We start from the raw sequence: 17,958 nt of genomic DNA on the forward strand, positions 1-17,958 counted from the left end.
GAGAGAGAGAGAGAGAGAGAGAGAGAGAGAGAGAGAGAGAGAGAGAGAGAGAGAGAGACAGAGAGAGAGAGAGAGAGAAGGAGAGAAGGTGAAATCCTCCTTTTCTCAGTCAGGGATCAAGGTGATCCTGCTGACTTTATCTGGGTATTTCAAAACATTGGCAGGGTGGATCACTTTGATCCCAATCTGACTGGATACGGATTTCCAAATCTCACGACTCCGCCCCCGGATCTGAAACGTTTCCCCTTTGGGGGCGTGGCTTTCAGATTATGACCTGTTGCACTCTGTCTCTATGGTGGAACACTTCACGAAAGGAGCAGTTGGTAGCACAGCTTTCACATCAAAATGTAAGTTTACCGTTACCTAATGTGTAGCGTTTTTAAGACCATACGAAGGCCACTATCTGATGTAAGCCAGCTATTTGAATTGTCACCTACTTAAAACGTGGGCGTACCGATCTCTAATTGAGGTTGTGCTAACGGTAGCTAACGCGGCTCCATTGACTTGCGTGTTAAATAACGTTAGCTAGCAGGCTAGCGAGGTAGCTGGCTTTGTTGGTGTATTGTATGTTGTTTTATATTGTCCTTGTCTTCTGTTTATGTCTTTGCACTTACATGTATGTACTTCTTTTCTTTGGTTTTAAATGTAAAGCGTCTTTGAGAGCTGTAAAAGCGCTGTAGAAATAAAATGTATTATTATTATTATTATTTTGCGGTCTATGGCTTAATTTAAAAGGGAATTAATCTGAAGTACGTCATACATGAACTCTTTAAACACCAACCTGTTCAGAGTTTAACGTTATGTTATTGCCAACACAGCCGACTTTTTAAAAATATCCAAAATGTTTCCATGTGTGCAGAGCAGACTGCTGCAGTATTGGAAAAATACACATACTAGTATGAATGATGCGGTTCATTCAGAAGTGTCAGAGGACTGAGTTGTTGTCCATGTGCTTATTATTATCCCTGTGTTGTTTCTTGCACTCTATGTAAAGAAAAGAATGTGCTATACAAATAAATTTGCTTTGCATTACATTTCCTTGCCTTTGTCTGACCACAAATATATGTTGGATGTTTTGGTACAAACAAGTTACAATGTTAGGTGAAACTTAGTCTGAGTGGGCGGAAGTTCGCTGCATAGATCAGCCTCTCATTGGGCGGAACGAGCCACCCGCTGAAGTCCCGCCCTACCACCTCCGGTTGCAGTTTTCAACACGTCCTTTACTAACTTTTGCGGTGTTTGATCTTGCGGGGATGTAGCCATTTTTCTGCCATGGTTCGCGTCCTGTAGGCGATATTTTTGTGGGCGTGTTACACCAAAACCTGTTTCCCCCCAGCAATATTTTTGCAAGCGCACCGTTGCTGTGGCACCGCCCAGAACGATTGTGATTGGTTGAAAGAAATACAAGCAGCCGGGGCGTTTTTTTTCTCCAATCTTAAAGTGAGAGTCGGCCCAGCCAGACCTTTCTTTTCTTGAGAAAGGTCTGGTGAGCGAGACTAGGTGAAACTAGACGTTGAGAAATAGGTCTGTATCTTATTTACAGTCACCCTCAGTGACAAAGTGAAAATACAATTTTAGAAATTTTTGCAAATTTATTAAAAGGGAAAAACTGAAATGTCACATTGGCATAAGTATTCAGACCCTTTACTCAGCACTTAGTTGAAGCACCTTTGGCAGCAATTACAGCCTCGAGCCTTTTTGGGTATGACGCAACAAGCTCCACACACCTGGATTGGGGGATTTTCTGACATTCTTCTTCGCAGATCGTCTCAAGCCCAGTCAGGTTGGATGGGGACCATCGGTGGACAGCCATGTTCGGGTCTCTCCAGAGATGTTTGATAAGGTTCAAGTCAGGGCTTTGGCTGGGCCACTCCAGAACATTCACAGAGTTGTCCCTAAGCCACTCCTGTGTTGTCTTGGCTGTGTGCTGAGGGTCATCGTCATGCTGGAAGATGAACCTTGGGCCTAGTCTGAGGTCCTGAGTGCTGTGGAACAGATTTTCATTGAGGATCTGTCTGTACTTTAGTCCATTCAGCTTTCCCTCGATCCCGTCTGGTCTCCCAGTCCCTGCTGCTGAAAAACAGCCCCACAGCTTGATGCTGTCACCACCATGTTTCACTGTTGGGATGGTATTGGGCAGGCGATGAGCTGTGCCTGGTTTCCTTCAGACTTAACCTAAGTGAGAACCAGTTCTTCGAGTGCTCTGACCCTCTAGGCAATTTGTTGGCAGTGCTCCTTGTTGGCCTTCACATTCTCAGCCATCTGGTCGATGGTCGAGCACAGAGACAAGACTGGTTCCACGGTATCCATGATTAGCTGTGGAGATGATGATGATTAGAGGTGGTTAGCTTGGACTGCAATGGAACGGTGCCACAGTGAAATAAAGTCATCCAGACTACTAAACTGAAACAAACAAAGCTGCACGCTACTCATATAACTGAGCTGAGCTAAAGTGAATTAGTAAAGATGAAGTCAGGTGAACTGGAGCTGAAGAGACACATTTGATTTGTGGAGAAACTTATCTGTGAAAGCAAATCTCAGTAGAGCCCAGTAATGTTTCCGCATGAAGACAGCCAAACTGCTTGAGAATTAATTTAAACCGTTTTCAAGTCATTTGAGACAAAGTATAATTCAAGTCTCAAGTCTTATGGCCGGTATACACTGTGCGATTTTGGGCTGTCCCAGACGAAAGATGACCATCGTGGGAGAAACGTATCTTTGGTCGTGGCTCTTAAACGGTGGTCTTACGTCGCACTGTGAGACAGGTTCAAGGACAGCTGTTGTCAACATCTTGCGACCAAAGATAACCTGAGATAAAATTCTGACGGTGTCAGAAATTGGGTTGATACTTTCTGCACACGTTGGTTTTTTGAAAGAGCGAGTTTCAAGTGAGCGAATTATGTCTTCTTCACAAACTCTTCAGGAAGAGCTTAAAAAATGTTTTCATCTTCAGCCACACTTTTTTATTACCACAATGTCTTTTCCTGTACTTTTGTGCTGATTAAAGCCTAAACACTTTTGTGTTGACACACTGAAATGTTCACCTGTCCGTTGTGTATTTGGCGCTATGGATGGATTACTGAACGGGCCTATCTGGCACAAGCCTAAGGGTCCAAAGTGTCAGGGGCTCCCGTGGCTTTCACCTGTCACTCAAATTAACACGTATCAACCAGGAAGAGATTCAAAATGACCAAAAAGAAACGTTAAAAAACTACAAAGAGACACAAATTGACCACGAAGACAGAAAGCTACGACAAAGAGGCACAGAAGGACTACAAAGAACGGGAAAGCAACTACAATGTGACTCAAAAAGGAAAGGCTAGGCAACTACAAACACTCGAAATGACAACAAAGAGTTTGAAAATGACCACGAAGAGATGGAAAGCAACTACGATGACTTAAAAAAGGGCAAAACAACCCCACATACACACACACACACACACACACACACACACAAAACCACAGAGAGTGTAACAACTACAAAAGATGCTAAACAACTATAAAGTCTGTGTGTCTTGCTTCTGTGTTGGAGAGCTGGTGCGGCCCTCCATCATGTCTGTGCCAGGGACCTATTGCCTTAGAATCCGCCCGTGGTCGGCACAAAAACCTCTAATATGTGCCTGAAGTCTAGAACTGATTATTTTTTACACATTTTCTAAAGATGTAGTTTCAGTCTGTCTGAATGCAATGTGTGCATAGGTGTCTGAAAAACAGTCCATCACGTGTGTTATGTATCTGCAAATGTGAGCATTTTTTAAATGCAAACGTGTCCATTTGAACCAATGTGGCATGCTGGCAAGAAATGATCTCTCACAGTTAAACAGGAAGCTAAAACATGTTTCTGAAAACATTTGGGGTGGGAAATATTCAACAATCTGAGTTTTACCATTTAATCTCAGTTTTTTACTGTGTGGTCCAAAACCCATCCGACCATACTATATACGATGTTGGGAAAAGATTTAGTATGTCCCAATACATAGCATGTCAGATGCACTATGTCATAAATATACTACATCCAGTCTGATGTTTCGGTTTGCAAGCCAGCATGCTTTTCTGTCTATTCTGACCCACAATTCTCTGCTCAGCGGACAATACCTCACATCGACTGTCAGAAGCCGCAATGATGGATGACAACACATTCATCTGACTGATGACCAGTTGATTGGTAATAATAGGAATATTAATTGTTTAACTGAATATATAATCATAAATATATGGTCCATGGTAACGGATATATGAGCAGGAGGGTCAAAGTTCAGGGTGTAACGTTATGTGGAAGTAGTGTGTCCTGATTGTGTGCACACTGCATGCAACATCACATACTTTTGAAGGGCAGCTACAATACTGTACATATCAAAAGTAAAACGTATGCGATTTGGAGCCTCAGTCTCCATTTTCACTGTGCAGGAAGCAGCATTGCAACCACTTCCTGCTTACAAATTTGTAAGCAAGGCTATTCAAGAGAAGGCTGAGACACGTGGTCAAACATGGGGGGATTGCACATGTGCAGTAAAATCTGGTCTGCACTTCCTCAAAGGCTCAGTAGATGGCGTGAGGCCGCGGAATAAGGGGGATGTGCATGCATGTCATTTTCACAGCTTATTACTGGACTGTCACTGGTGGCCTGCGTTGTGGGTGAGAATGACAGAGATGCAATTCCGACAACTTCAGGCAGCCGCCGTCCAAAAGTCCAAGCAGACCGCACCAAGCGCACTCCTTGATCGCCTGAGCGGATCCTGCGCTTTTTATCTAGCGCCCCTGCTGTCACCCTCCAGCATCGCAGCTCAAGTTACACTGCGCATGTGCCATCCCCCCATGTTTGACCCCGTGTCTCAGCCTTCTCTTGAATAGCCTTGTTTGTAAGCAGGAAGTGGGTGCCATGCTGTTTCCTGCACATTTTCACTGTGCAGGAAACAGCATGGCACCCACTTCCTGCTTACAAATTCAGCTACTACAGCTAAACAGGGCACTAAAATATGTTTCTAAAAACACTGTAGGCGAGAAATAGGCAATACAGTAACGTAATCTTGATTTATATTGAATCAGTGCTGCCTAGTTTTACCATTTGTTAATCTATATATCTTTAATATGTTATAGCTAAAAATGACAACAACAAAAATAAATAAATAAAAATGTTTGCCAATTTTACACATATCTTCAGTTTAAATAGATTACCGTCTACTCAGAAGTGACGGTTGCTGTTAGCGTGACGTCACAGTGATTCAGTCACAAACCAACTGGATTATCTGATAAATGTATTATTTGGCACAAAGCTAAAAACTGAGCAGATTTTAAAACCCATGAAAATTAAAAAGTTTTCATATGACAGCAGTGATTATGTCAGATCTCATAAAGCTGCAAAGTTTTAGTTAAGGTGTGTAAATTAAAGAAACTGAATATGCATTTGTATCGAGGTATCACTTTAACTTTCTTTTTCCTCTCGGGTTTTTCCCTGAAACATTCATGACATCATTGACGCTGTACCCACAACGCGCCACAGACGCCATCACAACAAACCTGTTCGTCCACTTCAAGGCTGCAACGAAAAGAGCCCCCTGGCATCAAACACATCAGTGATCAAGAGCTCTGGCATCCATCAGTAACGTGAGCACTTACAGGAAAAAATCTCAAGTCTTGTCTGTCAGGAAATGAACACAAGCATTTGTTAGATAAACCTGTTTGTCCAGTTTGAGGATGGAACAGCAGGAGCCTGCTGGCATCAAAAGCTCTGGCATCCAGTACAGGAAAATTAGACTGTGAGATTTCCTATCAGAAAAACAACAACGTCATTCACACAAACTTACTGAGACATTCACATCAAAGCTTTTTAACCTGCGTCGATTCATATATTCAAGGTTCTTAGTGTATTCCAACAGGCTGCTGTAGGTTGCAGGGCTGTAGTCAAGACCACCTTAACCGAGTCCAAGTCAAGTCCAAAACCAGGTCCAGTCGAGACCAAGTCAAGACAGAGTCCAGAGCAAATCGAGTCCTATTCAAGACCAAAATTGGCGATAGTGTCTTTCAAAGCTAAAATTGTGATCTAACATCAAACTAATCACTGAGGTCCATTACAGGTTTCTACATTCAGGTGCACTCTGGAAAAGACAACATTGGTTGTCTTACAACTACATACAAAGAACAATACTTACCGAACCAAGTACAGCACAGGCTCCTGATCGCCTCCTGACCCTAACCTTTCTGTGTAATCAATCTACTGTTTTTCCCCCCAGTAATTACTTACTCAACTGTTGAGGCAGAGGGTGCTGTCTGTAGCTCTGGTTGAGGGTGAGAGGCTGTCAGCAGATAAACAGAGATCTGTGTGGGTACATGAGACCCTAAAAAAGAGGCTGGATCATGGGGAGTACCACCAGTTGGTCCAGGAGCTTCTCCTCCATCATGGACGTTTACAGGCAGATTTTAGGATGACTCAGGGGCAGTTTGACAACCTGCTGTCTATCATCAGGCCGTATAGCTCTGGGTATCCAGCAACCACTACCACCAGTTTCTCCTCCATTGGTTACCAACTGTAAACTTGTTGTGACCACCACAGAAGGCCCGCCTCTCAAATCATCTGATTGGACAATGGAGAGAAGGTGGAGATGACGTGGAGCGTTTTTCTGCTCTGAGTTGAAGTTTTTCAACTCGAGGAGTTCAGAGTACTATGTAGCGCATATTTAACATTTTCTATTTAGGAGAAATTAAAATAAATAATTTACAATATCTTAAATAAAATAACTTAACCTGTAAATATCACCACAACTTTTGGAAGAATATTAAGTTGGTTCAACTTAATTACATTTTTTGAGGTCAAAGCAAATCATGTTGGTTGTACTAATATAATCGAGTTTGTCGGATTATAAAAGATTCATAGGATTGACTCAGTGAGGGCAGAGTTAGAACTACTTAAAGAGATGCATGCAGTTTGTTACCACAATTGTTTGAAGTTAAACCAGGGGGTTATTTTGTAGAGTGTAGCCTAAGGGCTCATTTTTGCTCAGCATTAAAAAAGTAGACAACATGGATGAAGCCTACTATACGTACTCCTCGTCCATTTTGTCCATATGGGAACATTTTCTGAAAGCTTACAGATACGGAGGAGATGCAGCAGTACCACTGGAGATCGTGGATGCAGTGTAGCGTAGTTCAAGCGAGATGTGACCGAAGGAGACGACAAAGATGTTTTAAAAAATGGCATAACTGAACGAATCGGTAACAAAAGCAAAGTAATTCTCTGTTTACATGTCACAGTGTATTTAATGGCCAAACCACTGCCGTCTACAACGCTGCCTCCATCAACAGATTTGTTATTACGACCTCCTCCACCATCGCCTTGTTTGTTGTTGTGTGATGCTTTTGACTCTGTCCTGTAGTGCCATCTATTGGCTGTATCGATGCCATCTTAAAGGACGCATGAAGTATGAGGGCAGTGATGTTCACAACGTTTGAGATGGACACATCTATTTTTGTATGTGAAGGAAGTATAAATGAGCCCTAATGTTAAGAAGTCATACCATGTATTTCTGAGATCAATCGATGCTCTGCAGCTGTTTTTGACAGTCAAATTTTGGATATCAGCAGATAAATGTAGAGCATTTTATTTCATGAGTGGCATCATAAGACATTTTGTAAAAGAGCTGTCTGACGTATCTGAGAGATATGACCTAGAACTGGAGACAGTAAGTTGTGAGACGTCTTGGTGGCCACATGAACAAATTTAAGGCCACAAAAGAACATTTAGGAAACAAATGTCTTTCGGAAAATTGTTTGTATTCTCTAGCTTCAGAAAGTGCGCACAATCTTTTATCTTTTCCAACTTGAAACTCTGATGTGAGACAGTAGAGGTCATGGCAGCTGGTGAAAGCAGCCTCCTGGAAGTGGTGTGGAAGTTCTTCTCTCAGCATCGCGGCCTGCTGGAGTCCGTGTGGAAGAGTCTTTTGAGGACGTGGAGCTGCAGGTATCCCGCCAGGACGATGACGAGGCTTTGGGTGGCTGACCACCAGGTGACGTAGTTGAAGTTGGACTGGAGGAGGTAGTGATCCTTCCCTTTCCTCATGCGGGCAAAGTTGTAATGACGCCACATGTGGAAGATCTGATTCTGGAGCTTCTGCACACTGCCCTAAACCAGACATGGTACAGTTTATAGTTTCACATCATAGTAAACTACAGGCTAAGCACAGTCACATGTGGAAGTACCTGTAGTTGGTCAAACTCCAAAACATTATAATGAATATAAACACAGTTCTTCATGGGCAAAATGCTTTAAGTAATTTGTGAGAAAGTGGCTATGCCGTACATCCACAGGGACAGTTTGTGCTCTAATGGTAACTCATTATTGAAATTTTAAAAAAAGAAATGTGTTGAACATATTCACTCAAAGCCAAAATTAAGGACATATGTGCATATCACACGGACGTTTGGCCCTGAACCAGATGTTACCTCTGGTTTATCTAAAAGCCAAAGAACTTTAGAGTCACCACTCTGTCTGGTCACTGAGGTCTGTTGATTCAAAGGAGGAAGTGTGTGAGCTGTGTGATTTGGGTGAAATGAGTCAATGGGCTCTAGTTTCCCGGCACGGCACAGGGTGGCGCAGGAAGGAGAACCCCGCGCAGAGCTAGTTTCGAGCAGTGCAACCCGATGCGTGCTCAGTTTGGTAGTTTGGCAGACCGAGGTGCGCTGAGATGAGTGTGGCGGCGCAGCAGGGGGAGGTGTCGACAGATCCAGCTTGGCGCAGTGACAGTTTCGTGCCAAAAGGCTTCGCCGAAGGTGCGCTAAAAGCTCGCCAGCTGAAACCAGGTCTACTGTCAGCGCAGGGGGAGCGCAGCCGGTGTAAGCCGAAGTTTGGCTGACCGGCGGACAGTGCGCACACGTCACCAAAACCTCACAGGCAGGTTTCCAGAATATCAGGCACATTAACGATGCAATAAATACCCAAAAAAACCCCTATTCAATGCAACTATCTGCAATCAGCACATAAATGTATCTCTATATCGACTGTCCCGTCACATCTGATGTCAGATCAAAGGGGATTGGCACCGTTTGGCACGTTTGGCACGCGTAATGGAAACCCAACCTGATTTGATTAACACAGCTGCAAACTAATGAGTTCACATCCCTCTCAGCCAACCACAAACAGCCACAGCATCAGATAGGGAGTATATATTCAGCATCTGTCATCTTAGAAAAGTCAAAAGAAAAGAAACAGAGTGAGACTGCGAGAGAGAAAGAGAGAGCGCGCGCGCACGAGAGAAACGCAACATTGATTTACAATTGTGGTGACCTCCTCCCAGGCTACCTTTGCATCATCAGCCCGTGGAGGTCTGCTCGCAGTTCCGTATATTCGGACACTGCGAGCTTGGACCTCCCGGACCAAAACATCAGTTTCCTCCTGGGAGAAGTTTGGCCGTCTGACGCTGCTGCTCTCTTCTGCCATGGCGAATTGAGTAAACTCTCATTACGCCTTCGCGCGGCGCATTTAAGGGCGAGGAGAGGGGCTCATTTGATTGGTGTGATGTGTGTAAAACCCACTCCACACCTTCTCTCCTCCCTCTTTCCGACTTGTGCCGGTAGGAGGGACGAAGGTGGGAAAGAGGAGTAGCTGCGCCAGGGCGCACGGTGTGCCAAACTTGCAAAATCCGCCTGGCCACACCCAGTTGGCAAAGCACAGGTGCACTGTGCCTCCGCCGCGCCCGGTCTGCGAAACTAGAGCCCAAAGAGTTAATGTCCTAATAAATGGCTCGACTAAACCCTGAAATATTCTTGTGTTCAGATTAGCAAAACATTGGATCGACTGTTAAATTTTAAGTTTGCTAACTTTGTCTCAAAATCTGGAAAAGAGGGCAAGATAAATTATTTAATTAGTGTTTATTCAGATTTTTCTCCAGTACTATCAGCCTGTTCTCATCCCCAGGTTGTCAAGTACTGATGCGTTGTCAAGCCCCTCGGACTGTGAAGCATCTTTATAAGATGCATCAGGCTTTCAGCTATATAACAGCAATATTGACACTGAGAGCACGTAAGGTATTATGAAGAGCGAGAAAGTCCACATGGATGGGTGGGAGGGCAACACATTCTCACTCCGGCCTCGTCACATATCAACGTTTAGTCGTGGACTTTCCACGTCCAGATACAACATGAATGGAATTGAACTGACGTAAATACCTCGATACCAGCCAACGTGTTGTTGAGGACTTTCACTTCCTCCTCCATCTCGGTCTTTGACCCCTCGAAACCTTCGTAGATGACACCAAAGTTCACAAAGACCCTGATGCCTCCGAACTGGTTGTTACGGTTCCCAAGACACATCCGGTAAAAACCTGTAGGGAGGACACTGCAGTTACCTCAGAGACAATATAGATATAAATAACTCTTTGATATATAATGTGTGTTTGTGATGATCTCACCTGTCACCTCAGTTCGGAAGTTCATCTGACCGACGGCGTCGTTCTTTGAAGCCATGAGAGCGCCCTGCGGTGAGTGGACTGTCACAAACAACCGATGATTGTTCGCCATCCCCGTTACCCACTGTACCTGTGTTCATCAATTAAACAAGTCAACAAACCACATCAGCTACTGTGTGTATCTACAGCCTGATATAGTTTCTTTCTCAGCCATAAAGCTCCACTGTTGTCCAGAAACTACTAAGTACACAAAGAACGGTCCGTCTGACACATGAAACGCCACTGCTTTGTCCACGACAGCTGGAATACCCAAGTGAGCCTGCTATTGGCTGCTGAGCCCACTTCGGCAACGTTCCCGTTTTTACTGGAAGGCAATTAGTAGCCAATCAGAGGCAGAGTAGAGCAGGTCTTTGTATTAAGGAGGAGGTTGAGAAAGAGAAGTCTGTTTTCATGGGCAACAGTCAAAATGCATCAGCCATGAAACTCTCCTTTTGCACACAAAGGTTTACTTTCCAAAACTCAAGAAACTGCAGTTAAACATAAAGTGGGGGAGAAAACACGCATGCGATTTGAATGAGAAAACAAACACACAATTATAACTTGAGTAAAATTAAACAAATGTTCATCTTAATAAGGGCAAATAATGCTCTCAGTTAAAGGTAAATGAAGTGAGGTAAGTGAGGAAAAGAGGTGTCAAAATAAAAGAAGACTTTGTGTGTGGCTGCGATAAGAATGGCTGCAAAGGAGGTCATTTGGCATGCAGATGAGATGGCATTTTAGCATTTCCAAAAAACACTTGCATACTTATTGCTAGTGTGGCATTACTTAAGCTACTGTGTGCCAATTGACCTTTCGCTAAGCCCCGCCCCTTTGTGATGGTCCGACAGGCTGTCGCAGTAAGCATGGAGCCCACACTGTCACTAACTGCACTCCCTGAAGAATCATATTTTTGTAAAAAGGAAGCAGTGATGTCAGAGAGAAGCAGACAGAAGGATATATCCAGGATGTCAAACTGACTCAGCAGCAACAACAGGTTAAAAAGACAAAGATAGTTAGAAGCTAAAGCCGAACTATAGGCTACAGATCACAGTGTAAAAGTGAACCACCACATCACTGCTGATCGCCACACAAGACAATGAATATAAAGGGAAACTTCACTGATACTGAACCAGCTGTGTGTCATCACAGTGTGTGCAGATGAACGGTGTTTGACCTCTGCATCTGCACACACTGTGATGACACACAGCTGGTTGAATCTGAGCAAAGTGTCCCTGCTTCCCTTCACTGGTTCCTGTACAGCAGGGTCGCTCTTTGTTTCACTGTTAGAATCATTACAAAGCAAAAGCAGCATGTGTATACATTCAGTAGGCTATATCTTCAGTAGCTAGCTAACGTTAGCTAACCCTACACTTTTCAGGGTCTGATTTTGGTTTTGGAACAGGGAAGAAACGTAAATCTTTTTCCAACCTCTCCAGGTAACAAGTGTCATTAACACACGACGTGCCCCAGACACAACATTTAGCTCCACATCCACGAAACCAGCCTGAAAATGAAGGAAATCTGAAGCGACTGCATTAGAGTCAATGGAGCACAGCTGTGTTGTTGTCGGACCCTGGTCTGAGCCAGCCCCATCCTATGTTATGATTGGCCAGTCTGCGTCCGTAGGCGGGACTTAGCGAAGGGTCGCTTCAGCCAAATGATCTGCAAGGTTTCTGAGCCCTAGCGTAGACGTTCAATTTGAAATCTTTCAGTCATGAAGCTGCATTTTTGCACGTTTGTGTTTGAAGACTGAAAAGAAGTGCTGATAGACTTAAAGCTTTGAAGAGGAGAAAAATCCAGAACAAAGAAGAGGACCCAAGTCTCTCATATCTAATAACCATAAACTGTATACTGTACGCACATATCTGTGTTTCCACACAAGGTATGGGAAAGCTTTTACGCACAATAATGCTGTGCTAACACCGACAATGATCACATGTTCAGAAGTCAAACTGGATCACCTTGAAAGTCAGTGTGATAAGCCTGAGAACAAGAGGCACACAGACACAGACCTCACTGTGCATTCAGCTCATAACACACATCAGCTTACGAACACATGTATCTCTGCAGACATGATGAAACCCAATCCAGGTTTTCAGTGATCAACTCTCACCATGTACGTCAGGTAGAAGCTTCCACTCTGATGGGCAAAGTGCCAGAAACACTCCATCCCTGCGGCAGGCACCTCCACAGCGAAGTCATACCTGTCCGACCCCCTGAAGAAACCTGCGTCCGCCTCATCCAGGACAGGTTCAGACTTTCTGGTCCAGACGCACTGAGAGCTCAACAGGACGAGCAGAGTGGTCAGCAACATGACTGCAGCTCACTGTGGACGAGGACATGAAGGAACCGGCTGCGTCCTTCTGTTGATTCTTTGATATCAGCTGGAAAAGAATTATTAACCACATCTACAAAGTCTCAGTCACAACGCTGTGATAACGTATCAATGAAATCACTACCATGCACCGTTTGTGTTTCAGGTTTCATGAAACTTTACCATAAACGTCACAGGAGCTGCATCCAACCTGTTTTACCTTACCTGCGTTCACTTTAAAGGAATAGACTTAGCTTCCTGGCAGAGAATTAGCTCAGGAGACTGATACCGCCCTTATATTTGTGTGGTAAATATGAAGCCAGTTAGCTTAGCGTAGACCGGAAACGGGGAAATAGATAGCTTAGCTCCATCCAAAAGGTAACATAATCACGTACTAGCGCCTCAGCCGCTCACTGATCAACACCATATGTATCTTGTTTGTTCCATGTGCACAAAAACCCGAAGTGTAAAAAACATAATTTGCAGTTTTACAGAGACACTGATACATCAAAACAGTGAGGTTCCCAAAAAGGTGAACTGTTCCTTTAAAGTTTATGTGGTTTTAAAGGGTCTTACTGTACATACCTGGTGACGGAGCAAGAGACACCAGTGGAAAACTCACATTTACATTAAATTAATGTGCCTCTTTAAAGGTTCAGTGTTTAAGATTTAGGGGGATTTGATACTGCCATCTTGTGGCCAAAATTAGTAACACTGGTTGTTAATCTGGCAGCCTCCATCTACTGAGTATGTCTCTTATCTAACAAAAACACTTCTTTCACTTAAAGGTCCACTGTGTATGATTTAGGGGACATAGTGGCCTCTAGCGGTGAGAATTAAAGATTGCAACCAGCTGAAACTTCTCCTTCAGTGTTCATTGTTCAGGAGGTTTTACCTGCGAGCCGAATTATCCGCAGAGGTCTCTTCCTCTCCAAAACAAACAGACCTGCTGATTTAAACTTGTAAAAATTATTGTGTCTCCAGTGTATGTTTGGCATGTTGCAGGTGGGCTGTTAGCCTACCACGTGCTAATGTTAACCTACCACGTGCTAATGTTAGCCTACCACGTGCTAATGTTAACCTACCACTAATGTTAGCCTACCACGTGCTAATGTTAACCTACCACATGCTAATGTTAGCCTACCACGTGCTAATGTTAACCTACCACGTGCTAATGTTAGCCTACCATGTGCTAATGTTAACCTACCATGTGCTAATGTTAACCTACCACGTGCTAATGTTAGCCTACCACGTGCTAATGTTAACCTACCACGTGCTAATGTTAACCTACCACGTGCTAATGTTAGCCTACTACGTGCTAATGTTAGCCTACCATGTGCTAATGTTAACCTACCACGTGCTAATGTTAACCTACCACGTGCTAATGTTAACCTACCACGTGCTAATGTTAGCCTACCATGTGCTAATGTTAACCTACCATGTGCTAATGTTAACCTACCACGTGCTAATGTTAGCCTACCACGTGCTAATGTTAACCTACCACGTGCTAATGTTAACCTACCACGTGCTAATGTTAGCCTACCATGTGCTAATGTTAGCCTACCATGTGCTAATGTTAACCTACCATGTGCTAATGTTAGCCTACCACGTGCTAATGTTAACCTACCACGTGCTAATGTTAGCCTACCATGTGCTAATGTTAGCCTACCATGTGCTAATGTTAGCCTACCATGTGCTAATGTTAGCTCACCTTTTTCCTTTTTTTAACCGGGATGTTTAAAATGTCACATTTAAAAATCAGTGTTTTTATGACACTGCTTGTAGCGGAAGGGCTTCTAACTATGGTGGCCTACGTGAAAACACAAATGTCTCTATCTAGAGCCAGTGTTTGATTTGTCTATTCTGGGCTACTGTAGAAACATGGCGGTGCAATATACCGATCTTGGTGGACGAGAACCCACTTCCTAAGTAGATATAAACGGTTCATTTTAAGGTAACAAAATCAAGGCAATTCTTGTTTTCAGGTGATTATACACTAAAGAAAACATATACATATGTATATATATACATATGTATATATACATATGTATATATATACATATGTATAAGACTTGGATTGTCCTGCATTAGCTGTGTGAGAGTTTGTAAACGTATGTTTTGATATAGTTTGCTGTTGTTAAATGTAGTCCGTTTACTTAATTAAAGAAGTTTTTGGATTCTCTGTTCACCGTGGAGGCATGCGAGAAATAATAAAGTTTTCTTTATAAGTTCAATAAAACATCTGTACGACATCTATTGCACGTCTGTCCGTCCTGGAAGAGGGATCCCTCCTCAGTTGCTCTTCCTGAGGTTTCTACCGTTTTTTCCCCGTTAAAGGGTTTTTTGGGGAGTTTTTCCTGATCAGCTGTGAGGGTCATAAGGACAGAGGGATGTCGTATGCTGTAAAGCCCTGTGAGGCAAATTGTGATTTGTGATATTGGGCTTTATAAATAAAATTGATTGATTGACATGGTGAACAAGTGATATCCAATAGTCATGTTGTGAGTGAAGTATTCTTTTAATATTCAATAAGCCGCAGCTGGAAATAATCCCTATCAAAGGTACTTTCTTCTCCTATTCTTGGAACAGTTGTTATAACTACAGTGACTCGCTTTTTAATGAAACTACTATCAGTGTATTTGTGTTTCTAAAGATTTACATCTTCAGTAGGAACCAATGAGCTGAGAGCCACAGACAGGAAGTTAGAACATATTGAGAGACGGACTGACACATTGCTGGTTTTGGTCTTTTCATGGGATTTATTAACAATAAGGAAAAATATATAATACCAGACTTATCCATTGTTTACACTGTGTATTCAGGACATAGTTATAATAAATCGTTCCTTAGGTAGACACAAAGACAGTCTGTTGTTTTACAGTTCAAACTAAAAGGTAAACTTTACGGTGGTTATAATTTAACCAACAGCAGATGAATCTGATGTACACAATCATGAAGGTGTGTTACCACAGACAATAGAAAGAGGAGAGTTTCAAGCCACACACGAGTAATTAAATAATGGCTTTGTGAATTAATTGTGATTTAAAATCCTTTTTAGGAGTAAGTTTTATCTTTTATTGTTCCTTATACACTGATAAAGGTCAGTGTTACTCTGAAAGTCTCTTAAAGCAACAACAAGGAACTTTCATTTTGTGTTGAATTTGGCGCCCCCTGTGGACAACAGCAGTAATGTTTCCACGGCAACCACCGCCTGTGTCGTACAGATCTCGATCTGGCCGCATTTGTCTTTTCTTTTTATAAACACAGCTGTTTGCAGGATGCACAGTGATGAAGTCATGCATCTATTTGTGGTGATGTAAGGTTAATAACTGTAACATGACGATGGTGAAACAGAGTCATGTGTGTTACATCATTTGCTGCATGTAACATAAACTCATATATTGATGTTAAACCCATAGACTGTAAAAATAATGGATCTAGCTACCTTGATGTCACCCACTGGTTTGTGCACTCTGGTTTTGAGGCCTTGAATTCAGCATTTTGGTGTTTTGGAGCCAGAAGTGATCATATATGGGCGAGACGCTGGCGCTGTGGAGGAGCAAGGGGTGAATCCCACTCATAGACTGTGGTGATGCCTCACAGACAGCCTGTCACTCAATGCGGCCCGCCCTTAAAATGTGTAACTGGAGCCTTAATAAAACGTAAACAGGTAAGTTATATAAAAATGACAGTTGTCATGCATGTTGAAATTAGCTACAGAGACCAAAACTGATCTCTGTACCAGGCTGTAAACATGTTTATTTCTGCTGTAAAGATTTGTAAAAACATTTTAACATGAGGGTCTGTGGAGATTGACTCACTCTTGGAGTCAGCCTCAAGTGGCCGTTAGAGGAACTACAGTTTTTGTCACTTAAGCGCTGGCTTCTTTTTCCAAACCCAGAGGCTGCCGCTTGGTCAAACCCCATCTCACAAAGTATTTCATAAATTAAATAGACACATTACAAATCGAGACCGTCTCCCTCGAAATTATGACCACATAGGTTGTTTTTACAAGCAGCAACTATTACCCAAATTTACATTTATTGTTGGGCAGTGACCTCTAGTGGCTGTAATCATTACAGCGAGAGCAAAGGAGGAAGTCAGGCAACGTAGATTAAAAAGCAACAAAGTCTGTTTAGGTTGGGACGGAGTGGGGGATGGACGGATGAAACGAACACAGACTTAACTGCTGCTCATGTCCTAACCTAGTATGTGAGATATGTCATGTTAAGCTACATTAGTAACAAATACTAACTTCTTTTCGACAAATCTATAATCTTTTTTCTAAACTTAACCAAGCGGCTGTGGTGCAGCTGCGACCATTTCACAAAGTTAACATGTTTACAAATGCATCTGTAAATTGTTTGAGGAGCTGGAACAAACACCTGCATGTGGTTGAATGGGTTGGACTTCTTGTGCATACATGTTTAGGAGGAAGAGGATCAATTCAGGATCGGTTTAGAATCATAGCGTACGTGACCTGACATAAATTTATAAGCCCTGATGTGACCAAATTTGGTTATGTGAGGAGAAGCAACTACTCTTGGAGCTGGTTGTCTGAATAACAGGAAACAGTAGTTTAAGTAACAGGAGACGCCTTTTAATGCGTACTGGAAAGCTGTAGGTGTATCAACTTCTATTACTTGGTTGTCAGACACTATAAATTGACATGTTGTACTAATTCTTTGGCTTTCTCGTGAGTAAACCTTCAAATATGCAACTCCATGTCTGAGCCTCTCTTTTTTTTAAGTCTTGTTTAGAATCACCAAGGTTGTCTCATGTTTTCGCCAACGCTTTAGTCATTTCTTTTCTGTTTCTCTTTGCTGATCCTGTCCCAACATCAGCCATAACCACAAAATATAACGTCAGAATTCTCTAAAGAAAAATGTTCTGCTTTCTTTAAACTGGCTAATGTATGACTCACTGCCTGGGGAAATGTAACCAGGCTCTTCTGGTCTGCGTGCTGTAAATCATTTGGTCTGATTTGGCGGGAATCTGACGGGGACAGACTAAGAATAACTATGTAGAAATAGCCAATCTTCTTGCTGATGGTCTAGTTTGCTTATGCCGGTCATATAGAGTTCAGTTTAGTTAAAAAATACTCTTTGTAGTTGCTTTAATTGGTTACTGAGTAAATACGACAATAAGAGACAATGAAACTCCAACAGTACCTTCCCAAATCACTGTGCAAGAAAAACACCCTCTGCA

At 42.8% G+C, this 17,958-nt stretch overlaps 1 protein-coding gene across 1 annotated transcript; it reads right to left on the minus strand.

The window, feature by feature from the left end:
• Positions 1 to 7,452: 7,452 nt before the first annotated feature.
• Positions 7,453 to 12,750, minus strand: LOC126407978 (transmembrane emp24 domain-containing protein 6-like). Its single transcript, XM_050073313.1, has 4 exons — positions 12,550 to 12,750; positions 10,401 to 10,527; positions 10,159 to 10,313; positions 7,453 to 8,116 (listed from the first exon to the last, which is right to left on the minus strand). Exons 1-4 carry the CDS (start codon positions 12,748 to 12,750, stop codon positions 7,895 to 7,897), a joined length of 705 nt encoding a protein of 234 aa, XP_049929270.1. The 3' UTR covers positions 7,453 to 7,894.
• Between the last annotated feature and the right edge of the window lie 5,208 nt (positions 12,751 to 17,958).

Source organism: Epinephelus moara, chromosome 20, assembly GCF_006386435.1.
Source record: "Epinephelus moara isolate mb chromosome 20, YSFRI_EMoa_1.0, whole genome shotgun sequence".
NCBI classification, from domain to species: Eukaryota; Metazoa; Chordata; class Actinopteri; order Perciformes; family Serranidae; genus Epinephelus; species Epinephelus moara.

Excerpts from the sequence above, each read along its gene's own strand:
- LOC126407978 (XM_050073313.1), bottom strand. The coding sequence starts at position 12,750 with ATGTTGCTGACCACTCTGCTCGTCCTGTTGAGCTCTCAGTGCGTCTGG. Across the intron at positions 10,528-12,549 it reads GCTTCTACCTGACGTACATG|GTACAGTGGGTAACGGGGAT; the intron begins GTGAGAGTTGAT and ends TGATGAACACAG. Across the intron at positions 10,314-10,400 it reads CTTCCGAACTGAGGTGACAG|GTTTTTACCGGATGTGTCTT; the intron begins GTGAGATCATCA and ends TCCTCCCTACAG.